The sequence below is a fragment of the Telopea speciosissima genome, chromosome 6 (genome assembly GCF_018873765.1).
Source record: "Telopea speciosissima isolate NSW1024214 ecotype Mountain lineage chromosome 6, Tspe_v1, whole genome shotgun sequence".
In the NCBI taxonomy this organism is placed as follows: domain Eukaryota; kingdom Viridiplantae; phylum Streptophyta; class Magnoliopsida; order Proteales; family Proteaceae; genus Telopea; species Telopea speciosissima.
The window spans coordinates 38,340,831-38,360,377 of NC_057921.1; the positions used below are offsets into that span (position 1 = coordinate 38,340,831).

The 19,547-nt window shown below is 37.9% G+C and overlaps 1 protein-coding gene across 1 annotated transcript; it reads right to left on the reverse strand.

Moving 5' to 3' along the window:
* Positions 1-5,735: 5,735 nt before the first annotated feature.
* Positions 5,736-14,178, reverse strand: LOC122664739. Its single transcript, XM_043860703.1, has 7 exons — positions 14,017-14,178; positions 13,671-13,920; positions 11,775-11,942; positions 11,439-11,700; positions 11,192-11,358; positions 10,926-11,075; positions 5,736-6,153 (listed from the first exon to the last, which is right to left on the reverse strand). Exons 2-7 carry the CDS (start codon positions 13,713-13,715, stop codon positions 5,812-5,814), a joined length of 1,134 nt encoding a protein of 377 aa, XP_043716638.1. The 5' UTR covers positions 13,716-13,920; positions 14,017-14,178; the 3' UTR covers positions 5,736-5,811.
* Between the last annotated feature and the right edge of the window lie 5,369 nt (positions 14,179-19,547).

Here is a 19,547-nt window from a genome sequence, read left to right on the forward strand (position 1 = left end):
GATTTTATTTTATAATGAAAGACGTAAACCAATTAACCTCCTTGTAGCCTCAAAAATGTGGTGTGCAACATTTGAGTCAAGGGTTTAAGGACAGAGAGAGCAAAATTATACAAGTAAAACAACTAAATTTAATCTTGATGCAAGTGCTTCCATGGTTAAGCTTCTTGTTAAATGCAACTCTGATACTCAAAGACACACCTTGATCAACACAAGATGATAACACTCTAGTTTTTAACCAAAGAAAATTTACAAAATTTGTGATAAAAGCAATAGAAAATTGTATAGAATTAAGAAAAACACAAATTGTATATTGAAATAACTAGGTTTCAAAACCTAACTCATACCGATCGATAAAATCTAGACCGAACTGAACCGATCTTTATCGGGCTGGTTTTGAATTGGAGTATGATGAGACCGCTTGAAAATTAGATCGTATCAAATCGACCGATGTCCAAACTGAAAATAAAAGCCGAATGAAATCGAACCATAAAGTATGAGGTCATGAATAGGTAGATTAAGTAAAGATAATTGTTACAAATTAATGAGTATGAGATTATGAATAGAAAATTAATTAATTTGTTGCAAAGCTTCCATTGATCTCTGTTTACTAAACAAAATTAATTGAACAATAAAATAATGATTTGATAATAGGGTTCATTTTGTGATTTCAATATTAGTTAAATTTTATCTTCATTCCTTAAAACCCTAGCTTAGTCAAATTGTACAAAATTTGAATCCTGCTCGATAAAATGGAAGGAAAACAGGAATCCCACATGGGTGGGTTGTAGAGAGAGAGAGAGAGAGAGAGAACTGCACCTTGACTCAGAAGCTTCAAATTATTCTATGTTTCTGTATGACAAATGTTTAATTTCTTCATTCTTCGATGAACTAGGTCCTCGATCTGCTGGTAGCGTAACTCAACATGGGAATTGCTTAGAGGAGTTTGTAGGAGAATAGTGGAAATGGCTATGCATGGCTTTGCCTCATAACTCCTGACTTCCTGAGTAATAGGAAAGTGGAGGTCAAGAACGTGCATGTTTCCTGATAAATAGGAAAGCAAAGCAAGGGGTCCCTATCCTTTGGAACTCAGCGTTTGAGAGAAGAGTTCTCTGTGGGGGAGCGCGAACCCAGCATACAGACACAGTATGGAGCGAAATGACCGCGATAACTCCCATGAAAGGAGGGATGTCTGCCTTGTTGATTCTTCTGTGTGTTCTCATTGACCCCCACATGTATAGGATCCATGCTCTCCCACAGAGAACTCTACTCCAAAGTGAAATTAACATCATGGGTGTCAATATAGAATTGGAATAGAAAATTGAATTTGAAATCTAAACCAGTTGTTTAAAACCTAATCGAATCGAATGGAATCGAAAACATTCTGTTCGATTTTAGTTTTGAAAGAAAACTTTCATTCAGTTTGGTTCAATTTCGCTTTGTAGACTGAAAATCATTTGTTTGAATTTAAATCGAATTGAACTGAGTTGAATAAAGTGAAACTTTTATACATTGAACTGTAGATAAACTATACCTAACCCTACAATTATGTATCTTTTTTGAGTTGTGTGAAATTACCTATTATGAGTTTCTTTGTTGAGTTGTGCAAAAAAGATATGACTAATTCCAGATTTGATATTGTGGGATTGTATCGTCATGAGATTGTAATTTCTTTACCAACTTCAATAATTTGTTTCAGCATGTTATTTCCGTTTAAGCCGAATTTCCAAAACACTACGAACCAAATGAAACTGACTATAGAAGGTGAAGTTAATGACCATTGTCAATTATGTGTACGACAATTTCAGGTTATACCTGAAATTCAGTCATTTGGTATAACCTAAAATTCGGTTAACTTCACCTTTCGTGGGTATAACCTAAGATTATCAATTACGTGTGTGACAATTTGATCAAATTCCAATCTGTAACTCCATGGTTGACGGAAACATGTAATTCATCTTCCACATGCCCAACACTTTCTAAATAGATATCCTTTTACTAAAAAAAAATTTCAGTCCCGAGTTAAAGGAGTTCAACATATGTTTAGATATGAATAATATATCAATCTTGAAAAACGTTTTCATGAAAGAAATAACAAAACGAAAATATTAGAATCAGTCAATGCAATTTTTAGCTAATTTTTAATTGAATATGTACAACAACAACATCATAACCTTATCCCAACTAAATGGGTCGGCTTTTAATTATGTAAATATAGTAAAATAAAGATTGAAGCTTCTTGGTTTAATAGACGAGGACACCTACTGGGTCTCTACACATTTATTGTCACGTGTCAGGTTAATTGAGGCTGAAATTTTGTGGACAAATTAGACTCTGCGGTCTCTTGCTCATACCGAAGTTTCACTCTGAATGCAGTTTGCTAATTAGCAAAATAAAACATATAAAATCTCAAGGACTATAAAGGATGCATGGATATACATGGGAGGGCATATGATCGAAATTGAAGTTGAAATTTGATATAATCTGAATCATTCCTAGATATCCAACAATCAAAATCACCACAACACCCTTCCAAATACCCTCCTCAAACCTTGCAATGGCGGGAGCCTCAAACACTGAGTAAGCCTTTTGTTGGACCTAGAAAGTCCTATTTAAATGTTATGCGTTTTAGATATAAAAATCATTTGGGTGATGTGTGTTTGGGTGTACTATGTGTGCTTATGTTCTAAGAGGTTGATGTTACCCAAACTGTTGAAGAGGTATAGTTGAAGAAAGAACAAGGATTGTTGATTGAATGAAGAACTGTTGAAGGCGGTCTTCCGTGTATGGAGACGGTCTTCCATGACTTGAAAGATCAAGGAGCTGAAAACTACATCAAGGTGACGGATTCTCTCAAGGAACATTATTAGGATTTGATTTATATTGGTAAATCTTTGAAATCCTAATGTACATGATCAACAATAGATAAAAAGCCCAAAATGACATAAAAAATGACCTAAATGGAAAAATCAAAATAGGTGGTTTGATTTAAAAAGAAGACTAAGTTTGTAAGATTTTCTAAGTCAGAACTCACAGACAATTGAGGTTTAAAGTTAAGTGTCTGTGGATGACCACTACAGTCTTCCGTGTGATCTTCTGTGAATGTCCAAGAGTTATAAGACTAAGTCTTCTCAAACGGACGAAGTCGCGATCTTCCATGACCAGCTTCTGTGTATGTCCGAGAGTGACAATCTTAAGTCTCTGCAGCCACAATTTTACATGACTGTCGTGCGGTCTTTCATTTGATAGTGTTTAATGTTGTGTGGTTATGAATTTGAAAGATCTTTGACTCATCATTAATGATCACTTGGACTTTAACCACTTAAATGGAACTCTTAAACATCTTCATTGATGTTGACAAGTTCTAATAGCTAGTTTTCTTGGAAATCATATGTTGAACATTAGAAACTAAAAGAGTTTATCCAATCATTTTGATTTGTAAATGGTTCTCCAACAGCTAGTTTATCTTGGAAATAAAAAATGAATTCTAATATTCCAAGGAGAAGTTTGGCTTGACTTTAACAATTAATTCGTTTGCCTATAAAAAGATGAAATCAGTTGATGTCAAGTATCAATCAAGAATCGATCAACAAGAATACAACAGCAAGTGCAAGAGCAAAATTCAATCATCATCTTGAGTAAAGATGTTATGCTTCATTATCAACATCATCTTGAGAGATTGTTGTTGTATGACTGTACATAAGAGCTATAAGATTGTTGTTGTATGACTGTACATAAGAGCTATATCATCTTAACAAAGAGCTGAAAAACAAGTGCTTCAACATGCTCTAATTCAAAAAAAAGAAAAACATCTTGTATTGATCAAAATGTGTTTAAAAATGTTATAGTTATCAGATTTGAAAGAATTTTGTTGTAAAGTAAGCATGTGCGGTTTGAGAAGGAAATCTTTGGCCTGTATGGCTTAGGTGGAAATCTTTTATTAGGGTGGTCTGGGTTCTCAATCTGAAAGAGTGGTTGAGTTTGTAAGGGTTGGATTCTTGCCTAGAAAACAAAATCAAATAGTGGATAAATCTTTTGTCCGTGATCAAACTAGTGGACGTAGAACAATTGGGGCCGAACCACTATAAATTGTTTGTATTCATTCATTGTCTCTCACCCTACCTTCCCTAGCTTGCACTTTCAAATTGTTTGATAAGTGTCATTTGGTTTTGTTTGGTTATTAAGTAAATGAACAAATTATCACCTAATTCACTCCCTTTGGTTCATTTGATTCTACACATTTTTTTATGTGGTATGTGCAAACTAGGAAATGTTTTAAAGTCAAGCATAATAACCTGGCCACATAGATTGGGGTGCCTAGAAGTGCCGAGTTACTCTTTTTTGTTAAAATAATAATAATTTGTAGAGTTTTGGAACTGGTGGGTACAAGGAAATTTCCAATCTATCACATACCCGATTTATTTACCATGTGCAGGTGGATAGGCCTAAAATATTGTTGACAGATAGATCCCAATATCCTCTACTTACATGCCAAGTTTCTGGCTTTCAAGTCGAGCACAATTTGCCAAGTGACGAGAAAATTTCTAAACTAAAAATGATTTGCATGAATCATAACACGTGGCCGACCTACATATTCCCTTTATAACCATCAGACAGCTGAGGGAAATTTTTGCCCCTCTCTCTCTCTCTCTCTCTCTCTCTCTCTCTCTCTCAATGTTCCAATTCAAACCCAACCTATAAAATGTGTCTAACTTGAATACATGAGCCAAAAATATGGATAGGCACAAACTAAGGACGACTCACAGAACAATTAACAGTCGCATGATAGCACAAGGGTTGCAAAATGTAATGAGGCAGTGTTATCCATTAGTCACATGGACCACAATCCTTACTGATACTGCATCATCCAATCATCAAGGCCCTTTCCTACGGCAGATCTGATGGGTTATGTTCCCTCACCATTAATAAAGGATTTAATGACTTCAAAACTTGGGATTGAAGGGATTAGGTGACTCCGTATGAGCTAAATTTGCATTTATTGATCCAAACCGAGACCATTCTGCTTGGACAACCAGAATTTCCAAATTAATAACAGAGTTTTAATAACAGGGCCTACCAATTGCACTAGGACCTGGCTTCGACCGTAAAGCTAAATCTCACTTTCTCTTATTTTTTTATATATTTTTCTCTATTTTCTCTCCACCAAGATCTGCGCGCGTGACATGTCTCTACCAAAAAATAGTTGGAAGATATCATGTGATAATGGCACCCCGCACGCACACCACCCCACCCCCCCCAAACCCCACTCAAAGAAGCAGCCTGTTACTGTTTGCGAAGTCTCTGAGGTTCCATATCACAGGCTCAGGCGGGTTCAAAACCTGTCTTCACCAGACCAACAAACCACTATTTTTTTATTTTTTATTTTTTATTTTTTGACCAACTAACCACTATGGCATGGACAAATTCAGATATTTGTTACCCTTCTAGGCCGTCATCAAGTGTACATAAGTAACACCAAGGCAGCTCAATTGAAAAAAAACTTTCGACATTGGAATGTGTTTTGATGTTGCCTTGTGCCATGATCTCATGCTAGAAATACATACCAATTATTACGATGAGGTAAAAATAGGAGCGGGCTTCAATTGCTATAATAAGCATCCAACCATTACAAACAATTAAAACCTTTCATCATTTCGAATGAAAACAAAGGGTTACAGTGTTTGCAGGAAGATCTAAAGACAGTATATTACACTCTCACCTCTTTTTCCTCTCCAGCTCGGATTAGTGTGCCAAAATCCATTTATCTTTTGCTTCCCCACACATGAAGATGTATATCCTGCATAGATCATATTTCTATATCCTGAAAACTAGTTCCCTCTCCCATCTCTGGATACAATATGGGATGACAGTCACGATTCTCGTACCTTGGAGAAATGGCAACTCATCACCAGTGGCAATCTTGTTGCGCCATACAAATTCGTTCTCATGCTCAAACTTCCTGAGCATCTCACAAATAGCATCCATCTCCTGCCTGAAAACCAAGCACCATGACTCTTCCCCTGGCATTTTGGCCTTTGCTAAACCATGGCGGAGAACTCCAATTGCAACCCCAAGTTGGCCAGCACCTTTCAAATCTTCCGCAAGATGTTTCTGGCTTCTTAACTCATGTAGTGCTCTGCAAGATGATATGAAGCCCTGAACAAGCCACAGGCACCATCCACAAATATCTAAGAACTCCAAAACAAAAGAAATGCCTAATGAGAGGACAAAGAAAAGATGGGCATCCTATCGCTGCTTTCATTCAATGAAGCAAGTTAAACATGAATATTGTAACTACTATAGTTGTAAGCAATCTAATGTACATCGATGAATGAAGAAGAATAGGACCAAAACAACATTGGGGAAGAATACTGTTCATGCAAAAATGTTCATCTGGTATAAGATCTTTTGTGGGCCCATGTGGACAGCTGGCATGGATGAGAGACGCTGCCAATATTCTTTTAAGATTTCGTATCTTTAGTTTCTATTTCAGTAGTTACTATTTTCTTGTATTGCTATTGAATCAATAGCTAGATTGATAAGAGTTTCTATTTTCCAGCAAGTTTCTATTTTAATGTTAATTTTCTAAGTTAGCATGGCTGGCAAACAAACTCTCCCCACACAGTTGGGAGTTCCTATTTCTGTAATTGATGATAAGATGGGATAAATAAAGATGTTGGGCCTCCTATGCCCAACAATTTGTGTTGAAGAAAGATTGGCTCTATGCTTTTTATATACTGTAAAGCTTTCCTCTTTAAAAAAAAAACAAGATTGGCATTTTACTGTTTATTCTGTGAGAAGCAGGTCTGTTACTTTGTGAGAAGCAGATCTTGTCTGTGGGATGCAGAAACCCTAATGGAAGACAAGGTAGTTTAGTGGGATTCTAACCTAGGTTTTAGTGGGAGGCTCAACTGTATCACTTCCTTTTTTATTTTCTATCTTCTTGCATTCTCCTGCAATCCAGGTGGGTAAGTTATTTCACAGTTGATTTCTGTTAAGTGTTCTTCAGTGTTAGATTTCAGTCTTCATTCTTGTCGCTGCTGATTTGCATCTGTCCTTCCTGAGAACTGATAACATTGACCTGTGCAAGATGCAACTGGACTGGAGACTTCTGGTTGCTGTTTCCAGCATGTTCCCAATTTAGTAACTTATATTTTCTAGTTTTCTAATCTGGTTTTGCAGGTTATCTACTGAGATTTCTGGTACTACTGTTGACTGAGGTCAATAAACTCTGTTATTTGCTGTGTCCTGACTTTCTAAATCTGGTTTGGTATACTTACTAATTCTGTGACACAACATCACTCCATATCCAACCATCAGATCTTGATCTAATTTAGAGGATTTGTTCTTCACCCATATGAGTACATTCAACCAGAATTATATCATCAGATTGACCTGCTGTAAACTACAGAAACTATCATGTCTTCTGGGTTTTGTTTAGCCCTGCGATCCTGGTTTATTTTAGTTTTCCTTGTCACTTGTTTTAGGTGATTAGGAAACCCATCAAAATCACCAAGAGTATCCTCCAACACAGAGGTCAAGAGGGTGGGCAATGATGTAACAGAGACTAAAAAATCCACTGATTTCATGGATAACTAGACCTGAACTTCTCATCATGGTTTGAAATCTTAATCAAGAATGCACTACTAAATCAAACACAAAAATAAGGTGATGGATTAACCCCCGAGTGATGAGAGCTAGGTCTTAGATAAACTTATAATCCAGCATACAACAGGATGTACATAATGTCATCAGTTTCCAGCAACAAAACAGTAGTTGCACCCAAAACAACAGGGTATCTGTATTTTAATTATCACAACCCTCAACAATACCTCATAGTGCTTTAACATGAAGTCCAGCCACCAGAGATTTAACCAGAAACAGTTAAAGGTCTATCGCAGGGCAGGAGAAAGGCTTTATAACCAGAAACTCAACAGGTCGCAAGAACAGCAACTTGACTTTTCTGGTGGGCTGGTGGGGAAGATGTCCATGTCGAGTGTTGGACTGTAGGGTATTAGGAAAGTGAATAAACAAAATAGTAACTCACAGAGTACAACCTTATCCGGCCATTGGACTAGGCTTAAATTCCCAGCGAAGGACGGTCCAAGAGGGTTGTTAGACCAACAAAATATGGCTGGATCTCTTCACTTGATCTGTAGTTACAAAGGGTCAAAGTCTGGTGCAGAAATATCCATTACAGTACAGCCGGAAGGTAGCGAATGTACTTCCTGGGCCAGCTTCTATTGTATCTCAGTAGAATAGTCTTCAAGGAACATTCAGCAGCAAACAAGGTTCGAAATCCCGGTTTCAAGGCCGAATTCAGTCAGCCCTGAAACTGAGATATGGCAGGTTTCGACCGAAACTCAGTTGAAACCTGGTATTTTCCAGGCCAACTCAAACCTTGGTTTCAAGGCCCAGAAAGTGGTTTTTCGCTCTTATTTTTTGTGTTGCCTATTTTTATATTTTAAACCCAAACCACGAATTAGTTTCACAAAAAGAACACTCAAAGTGGTAGTGCGGTTTTGAGCCAAGTTAGCTATTGCATAATGTTCTTGGAAATGGTATTAAACCAGGTTTAACACTGATTTATGTCCACTAACATTTAAGTAAATATTTTTTTATTTAGTTAGGATATTATTCATAAATAAGCAGATACCTCCTATTTGAATCCAATAAAAATAGTTAAAAAATAAAATTCCAAAAGGATAAAGAGTCAACGCCCAACCTAGTTCAAGAACAAAAGATTATTTTTCTGCTCTTTTGGTTTTTAGTGATGTTCTATCACAATCAGATTTATAAAAATTTTAGATTTGAGAAAAATCCTAGCATTTGAAAGTTAAAAATCACCCCTACAACTGAAAATTCAGTTTTTGTTCTTGAACTGAGGTGGGCGTTGACTCTTTATCCTTTTGGAATTTTATTTTTTACTATTTTTATTGGATTAAAATAAGGGGTATTTGCTTATTAATGAATAATGCCTCAAGTAGATGAAATAACAAATATAATAAATGAAAAAACAAATATAAAAACATTTACTTGGGTGTCGTCATACCCCAAGTATTTGGCATAATACCTTAAATAAATGAAATAACAAATGGTATATTGGCATAAATAAGTGCCAAACCTTGTTCAATACCATTTTGAGCCCAGGTTTCGTCAAGTTTTGATAGAGATAAGTGAATTTACATAGGTGGTTCAACAAGGTTCAGGTTGAAACTTGCAAAATGTCGAAAATTAGGTCGAAACATGTCGAAACCAGGTACAAAGTCATATCACATTTGGACTTTGACTCGGTTTCTTGTGTAACCGAGATATCGGTCAAAACTGCATGTTTCGACTGAGATTTAGAACCATGGCAGCAACACCAGTGGCCCAATAGTGTCTTGATTCCTCCAAATGATGGATTAGGCGCAGAACAGAAAAATAGAAACAAGTAAAGAAATAGATGGAAGAAGAAGAAGAAAATAAAGAATGGATGGTTGTGCCTTCCACTCAAACCTAGGCTTCTCACCTCACCTACTGCATCTCAAAGCCATGGTTATCAAACCTAACTTCTTTTCATTTTCTAAAATTGTTGTGCAATAGGGGCCCCTCTCCTTTATTTATAATCAACTACTATCAATTACAAAAGAATAGCAATTCCCAATGGCATTCAGAGATTGCTTGGATTCCAATAAAACTGAAAAAGTAAACTAACTTTAAATTAGAAACCTGCAGGAAAATAAAAAGTCATACCTATCTAGCTATTGACTCAATAGCATATGAGAAAATAGGAAGAATTCAAAAAGAAATTAAGATATAATATGCTAACAAATATCAGCAGCATCTCATCTATGCGAGCTGTCCAAGTGGGGCCTATAACTGAACTTGTGATAGCTGTAAAAGGACCACACAAACTTCTGGTCGATCACCACATAGGGACAGAATATGGGCTTAAGAATAACCCACATATTGGCCCAAGTGTGGGCCTGCCTAGGAGTTAAATCAATGGCCTTGTGCTGAATTACGGAGGCATTAAAAGTATATGAGCACTAATAATCAACACTCTAATTTTATATTTTCCTTTGTCAATTCCACTGACTAATAAATGGATTTCCTGCATATACCTCTGTGGGAAAACAAATCAAGGAGAGTATGAATCATGCTGACCAAGGTTTCTTTTACAGAAAAGTCCATTTTGCTCCTCATTTTAAATTACCACCATTGAGGAAACCCGTTGGAATGGGCGGAAGGGGGGGGAGCTTCCAATCTGGTGCTTAATTGTAGTGATAATTGGTACCCACATCACAACCCATATTAATTTGCTTTGTGGTTTCATCCTTCTACTTGAAGGTATGCTGTTTTATTTCCGTAAGTTGGTAAAGCATAGCAATTACAATTGGATGCATTTGTAACTTAGAGAGAAGAACTACTAAAAGGAGGCTAAGTGTTTTTTTTTTTGTTTTTTTTTTTGGTGCGGGGCGGGGTTGCAAAAACCACAATTCTTTCTGACAGACCACAAGAGAATCATGAAAACCAATTATCAAGCAACTGATTCATAAACACATAAAATTACTAACTGAAAAAGAAGAAATGTATTACAAAGACCTACATATTTGACATAAAGATGAAACCCATCATTAAAAACAAAGAACACCATTATCATTCTGAAATATTAACTAAGTACACTATCATCACTCCTGTCTCCCAGGTAATTAAGAAAATTTGTTGAAAAAAGCTTGAAGCTTACAGCAATTTCAGAAAACAAAATGGTAATGACTTAAAAGACAAGAAAACAAGACATGTTAAACAGATGTCCTTATAGCATAGAATATACCAATAAAGGAGAAGCAGAAGCAAAAAATTGACAACTATAATTGAAAAAATAAAATTTAAATTAAACGAGGACAGGAAATCTTTGTTCACAATTGTATATAGTATACACATACCACAAGGCGTGCCGAAATATCTTTGCAGTCTTTCTTCACTGAATGTATAATACTGCTGGCCTCATCAAGCAACTCTGTAATGCCATAGTGTAGCTTAGCTAAAAGACCTTGAGTAGTTCCTTTTTCTTCAGCTTTTCTTGTAGTCACAGCCTAATGCATAATTATGGTAGAAACAAAAGAAAAAAAAACATGGTGCAGTCTTCAGGAATCAACAATTTCACAATGAAAATCCATTCATAAAACCATAATAGAAGAAAAATACCTACCTGTGCTTCAGCAAGGCAGATTAAGCTCATAATGGAACACACGGATGACATACATTCTGGTGGTCTTTCCTGAGAGAATTGAGGTTGTAAAGATCGAAGTACTTCATTAACCAGATAGTGATAAACTCCGGCAGCTTTCCTGTATAGAGTAGCAGACTGCACCAGATCTGGACAATGGAAGAAGCATAACTATTATATAGCATAGGAAAAGAGAAACATAAAATGGAGGAGAAATTATGCTCGGTACCTTCTGTTAAAACTTCCAAAGCCCTTTCTCGCAAAATTGCACCATAAAGGAAAAGGTTCATCCCAAGCTCTAAGTGCAAACTATCAATGTTATAGAACTTTGATCCCATAAGATTGAAAATTGAAGAAGTACTAAGAGCGCTAGTCCATCTTATCTTAAGGCCTGACGTCCAATGAACAATTATCCGGTTGTTGCTAAGTGACTGAACATGAATCATCAAATTTTGCAAAAGAGGCAAATACTGCTCCAGTTTTTGCAGGTCCTGATACATTTTGCAAACGTAAGTGCAACTCGTCACATGCCGAACATGGCTCAATATAAATAAAACAGGACTACCTGCTCATAACGAGAAGTCAATCCTCCTGCCATTTCCCTCGCAATAACCTCTGTCAAGAAGCTGCTCTCGTTAATTGATTCTTCAACAGCTCTGCGCCTGGAACTCAACTCTTTCAACTGCTCTAATGTGCCAGAATCATGTGCAATGAAAATTTCTTCAAACACAACCTGTCAAAGTTGATCTTTCATTACTTTAGAGATCCCAGAGTAAGAGGAATAACCGAATAACAGACAACCTTTCTATTACCACTACCACTCACGTAAAAGCTAAAAATGGAATGGTTACTCAAATCAGCACTTAGGAAGTCAGCTGATGATAGAAGAACAAAAAGAAGACGGAGGCCAATTTGACAAATCGTTCAGAGGAATTCTCTTTCCAGCATAGATATATTAGTTTAAAAGAAAATGTTTTACATAAAAGATTTTCCACCAAAGAGAGGCAATATATTTATCAGATGGATGCTGTCATGGCATGACATGACAATCTTGACAAGCCACTCATGTTTAAGAAATATTCATGTACTCTTCCACTCCATTAAATTTTCAATAGCCATCTCAAAATACAACTTTTTATTTATTTTTTTTATTCGGAAAGAAAAGAAAAAGAAATTCTTATACATGCTTTGTACACAAAGGTACCCGAAGTTTCCTCTCTTAAAGGAAATGGAATAGCAATATACAAGAAGCAAAACACAACTCCAATCTGGTCCAAAAGATGCTTTATCAATATCTGCAAACTCATTAGCTGCAAATGCCCAGTTGAATAGATAGGACCAAATGTCCATAACTATCCTTGGCAGTACCATGTGTTTCCCTAAAAAATTGTTGATTTCCTCCTTAAACCAAGTTGCAAGGAGCATCCAAGTTCCCCACATTCCACCCAGTTCACTCAGAGTAGATACATGTTATAGCTCCCAGTTGTTCTTGCAATCACACAATGTAGAGATTGCAGTACATCATTCCTCACATTTTTTGCATATGCATTTATTCTGGAAATAGAAACTTAATCTGATCAAAATGTCAAGATTCTTTCCAGTGATGTCACCCACACAAAGCCCTCTACCACTGGAAAATAACTGATCCCAAATCCTTGAAACATATGAATAATTCTGTCAAGCCACTAAAAAGGAACTGATAAAGACTTTACTGGACTCATACCATAGGGCCCATCTTCCCAAAAATATAGCATCTCCAACTCCCACATTGTAGTACCGCTCAAGAAGGATTGTACACTCATCTATCTCCCTTCAAAACTTAAGGTAGTTCAAATACCATGCATTGTCGGCAGTTGTGCTTGTTAGGGAAGTTAAAAAAAGGCTTGGGAACTGCTTCAAAAGTAATTTAGTAATTGTATCAGCTACTAGTGCAATTTTGTCATTTATTGTTATCGAGATAACAGATGATAATTGGTGGGAAACCTTTCTTTTCTTTATGTGTTCTAGAATTATGTGCGACATCAATTATCAAAGATCTACACTGATACTTTAACCATTTTTCTTCCCCTTTTCTCCTTCTAATCTCCAACTCTTCAGCTCATAGAATCCTGAGATAGAAGGGCTGAAGAACTTAAGAGAATTAACAGGCAACACACACAGAATCCTGTTCTCAACCAAAAAGGTAGCATTAGAGGCTTTGAAGTTACGTTTGTCAAAGAAAACTAAGTTCATACCCAAATTTATTTTCATAAAAAGTGAAGTATTCATATGAAACATGGTTCCACACCTATATCTAAAATGAAGCACAAAGCGAGTCAACCCAGAATCTGAAAAGTGAAACTGTTCATCTATCACCAACAAAATCCACTGATTTATAACCTAGACTTGAACACGCGTTGCAGTACAAATAAAATACCAACAGATGGTTCCACTTAACACAATACGGGAATCAGATGCTTACCCTCTTAGTTTTTAGTTTCGCCGGGTCTCCAAAATGCAGCATCATCCTTAACAAATCTAAAACCTATCAACCAGTCCCCAATTCTAACTAGATGGAAAAAATAAATAAAGAAAACGGGAAAAAAATTAAAAGAACAAAAGAAAACGACGACGATTCTTCTGGGCTATGAGCGATCTTCCAACTCCTCCTCCAGCTTCTCTTTCTGCTGCAATTGATTTTGATATTCAATCAGCCTCTGTTTCATCTTCTCCTGTAGTCAGAGAAATTACTAATTGTTTCAGAATACATTTATATCAGTAATCGAAACGATAGAAAAATTGGAATTGGAATTGGGGATTGGAACAACCTTGTAGCTAGTTTCAACGCTGTGCATTACATAGAAGCCCATGATGCCTCCAATAATGGTGCCGATTATAATCCTTAGATTTCCGCCTCTACGCGATCCCACCATTGTCGCTATCAGCCTGTCACCCTTAAATTTCTTCGTTCCTTCTCGATTAAGGATTTGTCGATGCTAGGGGAGAGTTGGGTCGGTGAAGTGTAGAGGGAGTTGACATCCTCATTCTACTCTCTTACAATCTATTGTGCCGTTTTTTTAAAAGGTTAGGGTGGGTTAGAGGTGGTAGCAGCACGGTCAGCATCTATGTGTTGCCAAATTAAACAAAATCATCCCAGTTAATTTTAGTAAATTCGCTTTTCCATAATATTTGGCTCACAAGAAATCAAATTTTTTTTTTCATCTCTCATAAAATTTAAGGGGAAATGTGGGAGAAATGATCAATCTCCTCCCTGAATGACCCTTGCACTCTGCTCGGCCCATGTGTCTGGGCACAGTTTGCACTCCTATGCGTTCTCAAGCAAAGATCAGCATCCCTATTTAAGTACAATTTTTCAGTAATCATAAAACTAAAATACAATACAAGAAAGAGAACGCCACTCGATTGTGCAATGCACACTGCACTTGCACCCTAATGAGGCATAAAACACCCCTCCTATCAGAGGCTGCCACATGGCCGACCCGACCTCAGTCTGAGAATCGAGTTGGGCCGAGCAGGAGACCGGGCCGACCCCATCTCCGATAAGTCACCTGACAGAGCCAAACTCGAGCGAGCTAGCCGGTGGCTGAGGCCGAGCTCATACAAGTCAGCCATAGACTCCTGGCTGAGCTTGCGGCCGAGACCAACCTCTCGAGCAGACCTCCCTTGCCGACCTCCTTTGCCAACCCCCTGGGCCGACCTCCGAGGCCGAGCCCTCCTCCACTGAAGCTGCCATAGCACCCCACCGGGGATCTCCGGGCCATGTCAGCGCATCCCGAGAATCACGAGATAAAGATCGAGCCACGATCCCAGCGCAACACGGAATCGCACCCTACATGGACTCTTACCTTAATAAGAGTCTGACCCCGATAATAGCTCTCCACTCCACTCTACGCGAGAGAACCTTCCGAAAGAAGGACTCCTACCATACTAGGACTCTCCCAACCGCCTCATCTCATCCTCGCTCTATAAATACCCAGGTATGGAGCACCATTCCTCATCTCACTTTTACTAGCAGTTACGCTGTTGCACTGTTGATCTAACTTTAGCATCGGAAAGTCCTAGGCCGGAGCCACACCGACTCTCTTGTGCTCATCACTTGGTCTTTGCAGGCTCATCTGTGGGCGAACCAAGCATCGAAGATTTTCACACGCAACACACCCTAACATAGGGACGCACATAATGACTACCGCACCTCCTGAAAAGATCAAAATGACCAAGGCTACGATAATCATTTCATGTGCCCCTTTGTTTGGCGTAAGAGTGGCATTCTCTTTCCCATACAATTATGAAGAAAAATTGAATAAAAAAATAAGAGAGACTGTACCTATCCATATGGTTACAAACTTTTACATCATTAATCATGCACTTAAAATAGTTGAGACGTGTTTTTATATATGCAACCCATCCATGTTTCTCAATAAACAAAAGGAAAAGAGGAAAAGATCTACAAGCCGCATGTGTATTGGCATATCCTTTTTTTTTTGGTAAAGTGTATTGGCATATCCCACATCAAGCAAATGGGTATACGTACGGGAAGGGTGCTTCACGCTTCATATACATGGTCAGAGAAGAGGGAGAATGTATACTATTGATAGTGAATACTCATTTTCGAATGAACAAATAACTACTAAATTTTCTTAAAAATTTAATGTATATCACATCACATCACCCGCCATCCCACCAACCCCCCCCCCCCTTCTTCTTTCTAATCTCTTTCTCTCCTGAAAATATCTTCGGTCTCTCCCCTAGAAAATCTCTTTAACTCCAACTTACTTAACATGAATCTGTCCTAAACCTTTCTCACCAAGTTTATCTTCGTAATACCCAACTGAATTTTCATTGATTAGTCTGTCTCTCTGTCTCTTCCACTAGAAACTTTGTTCCGTGTCATCTCTTTCATATAATCCACTCTCTCCCCTCAAGTCACTATCTCTAATAATTCACTATCTAGCTTGGAAATTGAATGTGTATTTTTTTTTTTCTTCTTGTATTCTATTAAATTTTTTGTGCTGAGCTTTAGATATTTGATTTTTGTTTTAATTACTTTTCAAATCCAAGTGACTTGGATGTAAAGTAAAATAAATTTTAAGGAAATCAGTTCTCTGTCTGGGAGTGTGGCCTACGCCAGCACTCCCATGTGTCTGATCTCTCTTCTCCTGAAAAACAAGGGGGCAGAGATGTCTTTTCACATGGGGAGGAGAAAGATAGACTCATGGGAGTGCTGGCGTAGGCCACACTCCCGAACAGAAAACTTTTTCCCAAATTTTAATTACCAAATATGAAATAATTTAAAATTAATAACACAATCATGTTAAGTAATGATTACAAAAGATTTTTTGCTTAAATTTAAAAATCTTCATTTCAATTCCCCTTATCACTTGCAACTAGAAGGAGCCTAAGAGTATTTATATTCATATTTGGTTTGTAATTGATTTTCTCTTATATCTTTGTTTATCTTGGGTTCATGTGTAACTAACTATATATTTGTTGCATTTGATCTTTCTACTCCATCATATATCCGTCCCCCCCCCCCTCCCATGATACTGGCCCTTTTGAGTACTCTAATCTTTGGAGTATGCCTATGAGGTACCTAGTACATACAAATAAAATGTTCAAAGATTATCTATTTCAGAGATCAACTTATGCTTTGCAGTGGAATATTCCAAATTTTTTCTTGGGAAAGGTAACCCTAACTGGTTGTAAGGTTTTTGTGCCTAGACACATGACAATGTGAATTTATCTTTCAGCCCCCAATAAAATAAAAAATCTCATTCAAGTAGATCCCTCTATACACATTCTCATTGGCCCCCACGCTGGTGCAAACACTGCATAACCAAACAACAATCTCTTGCCCTTTTTTCTTTTAAACGATAATTCAATTGTTGGTAAAAAAAACTATTCCAAATGGTTTGTATTCATCGAAAAAGTAGTTACATAGTGTCAAATTTTTAATAACTTCCTACCCTTACAACACGAATTATTCTGCTTGACAAGGTAAGTGTCTATTTCGATCTTGCTTTTACTACTGCCTTTTCAAATGGGAATGCAGATCTTGAATCTTTTCCTAACAATTATTTCCTAAAATAATTTCTTATTTAATTTTTTTTTAAATAATTAGTTTCTAGTTTTAAAAAGTAATATATTTTTACAAATTAAATAATAATATCAATTACATAAATTATATAACTCTTTATGATTTCTCCGTGTTGAAGCAAGTGGTACTATACTTAATTGGACCTCATCTCTCTTTGATTTAAGGGTTGTGATTGCAATTACATCACACATTGTGGGAAGAAAAAGAAAAAGAAAAAATCCAGTCAACTCATATTTGTTTGAAGTTAAAGTACCATTAGGAGGTGAAATCAAATAAGCACATAAATAAAGGGAAAAAGAATATTGCTTGGTTGTGTGTTCCTCTTCCTAGATTACAAGTGTGTTTCCTCCACCTAGATATCGATGGGTGGAGCGTGGAGGAATCATCATATGGATCCGCTCTGTTATACCCGCACCCCGGGAGTATAATTAATTATTAATTCTTCCCCGTGACGTGTAGTTATCACTGCCACATATGCTGGTGAGTTGTTCTCATTGGTGGTCAAACCCAGCTATAAAATTATTGACCATAGTACGAGTTTGCCTGTGGAAACTAGTCGGGACCACGGAGGTTGTACCTTGACATGTCAGGGGTAAGTAGTTGACCAAATTTGTTGTGTGCTTACTGCCCTCTCAAAGCCCTCGAAGTGTGGTCAAAAGGCCCTGACCTCTTATGGTGGGAACCACCTTCCTACTCGCATCGGAGGCAAGGTTACTGGCTGCCTCCGACCCTGCATCCAATGCTGCTGACAGGGACCCTTGTGGGTGAGACCCTGTGGCTAAGGTACTATTGGTGTCCTGCCATGTTTGACCCTACCCTTACCCCTTTTTATTAACTTGACCTTATGTGGGCCTTGGGGCCCAAGTTAGGATTTTTAAAGCTTGTGTAGGGATGGATGGTTGTTTGACCCTATCCAAACAGACCCTAGCCTACACTTATGAAGCCTTATCCAAATAGGCCAATAAAGGTGATTTTTATATGAGAGAGAGGGGTAAGACTATTCCTTAGTCTTTCTTTTTTTTTTTTTCTTTCCTAACCTAATCGTGAAAGGAGAGGAGAGTTTTGAAGAGAGGAGGCGGCAAGGAGGAGAAGAAGGAGAAGGAAGGGAAGAAGAAGAAGGAAACGGCTGCTGGGTTTGGAGCTTTAAAGAGGGTACATCGTGTGTACCTCAAACCAGGTAAGCCAAGTGCCCTTTTCCCCCATTTTTCTCTCTTCCCCCTTGCTCGTTTGAGCTTGGGTGGTTCGTTGGTTGCAGCCCCAAGATGGGGATTTCTTTTTGGAAACCCAAAGGGTTAGCTCGAGCCATGTGTAGTTTCCCCTTGTAGGATGCTATCCCATTTTCATTACAATCCTATAAAGACCTCTATTTGACCTCTTGCTGAATCTATTTGATTCTAAAGCTTCAACCACCAAAGGAAACCCCAAATCTGGATTTTTGAGCTTTTGATCCTTTAAACCCCCTTAAATCTTTGAATGTTGGGTGTTTCTAAGACCCAAATAGACTCCAAGACACCCTCCCTAGTCCCTTGAGGCTTAGAGAACCAAATGGGACAACCCTGGGCTTTTAAAGACCTTGAAATCACACTTGGGTTGCATCGGAGGCAAGACTGCGTGAGTCCGATGTTTGCCTCCGATGTGTCCCGATCCTCGCAGGGAAGGTCGGAGGCAAGATCGCGTGAGTCCGATGTTTGCCTCCGGTGTGTCCCGAGCCGCCGGGAAGGTCGGAGGCAAGGTCGGAGGCAAGACTGCGTGAGTCCGATGTTTGCCTCCAATGTGGCCTGAGCCTGCAGGAAGGTCGGAGGCAAGGTTGGAGGCAAGCCTGCTTAGTCCGACGTTGCCTCCGATGCAGTTTTTAAGGCTTATAACTTATGTAAACTGTGGGGTTTCTCTATGAGGCCTCCCCTACACTCTCTCACACTCTTATTCACTTCTATAGGCGCCAACATATGTGCAATGGAGTGATTTTGAGCGGGAATCGTTGCGCTTATACAAATTCTATTTGAAGTAATTGGTGAGTGGGTTTGGGTGACTGTTTGAGCTTGTTTACTATTGCTTATTCATGCATTTATGAATTATATTGTGACATTATCATTCAAGCATGATTGCATATTTGCATTTATTCTTATTCGATGATGATGATTTGGATGATATGGATTTATGTTAGTTACGGTGCCAGGAAATCGCGAACCCCTGACACGTGGAATTGTATATTGCATCTCATTCTTACCTGTATGCGCCGTGTTG

Bases quoted from the DNA above. Each gene is read 5' to 3' on its own strand.
- LOC122664739 (XM_043860703.1), bottom strand. From the start codon at position 13,715: ATGATGCTGCATTTTGGAGACCCGGCGAAACTAAAAACTAAGAGG. The intron at 11,359-11,438 runs GTACCGAGCATA...TCCATTGTCCAG, and splicing joins TTTGGAAGTTTTAACAGAAG to ATCTGGTGCAGTCTGCTACT. The intron at 6,154-10,925 runs GTATGTGTATAC...TGGCTTGTTCAG, and splicing joins ATATTTCGGCACGCCTTGTG to GGCTTCATATCATCTTGCAG.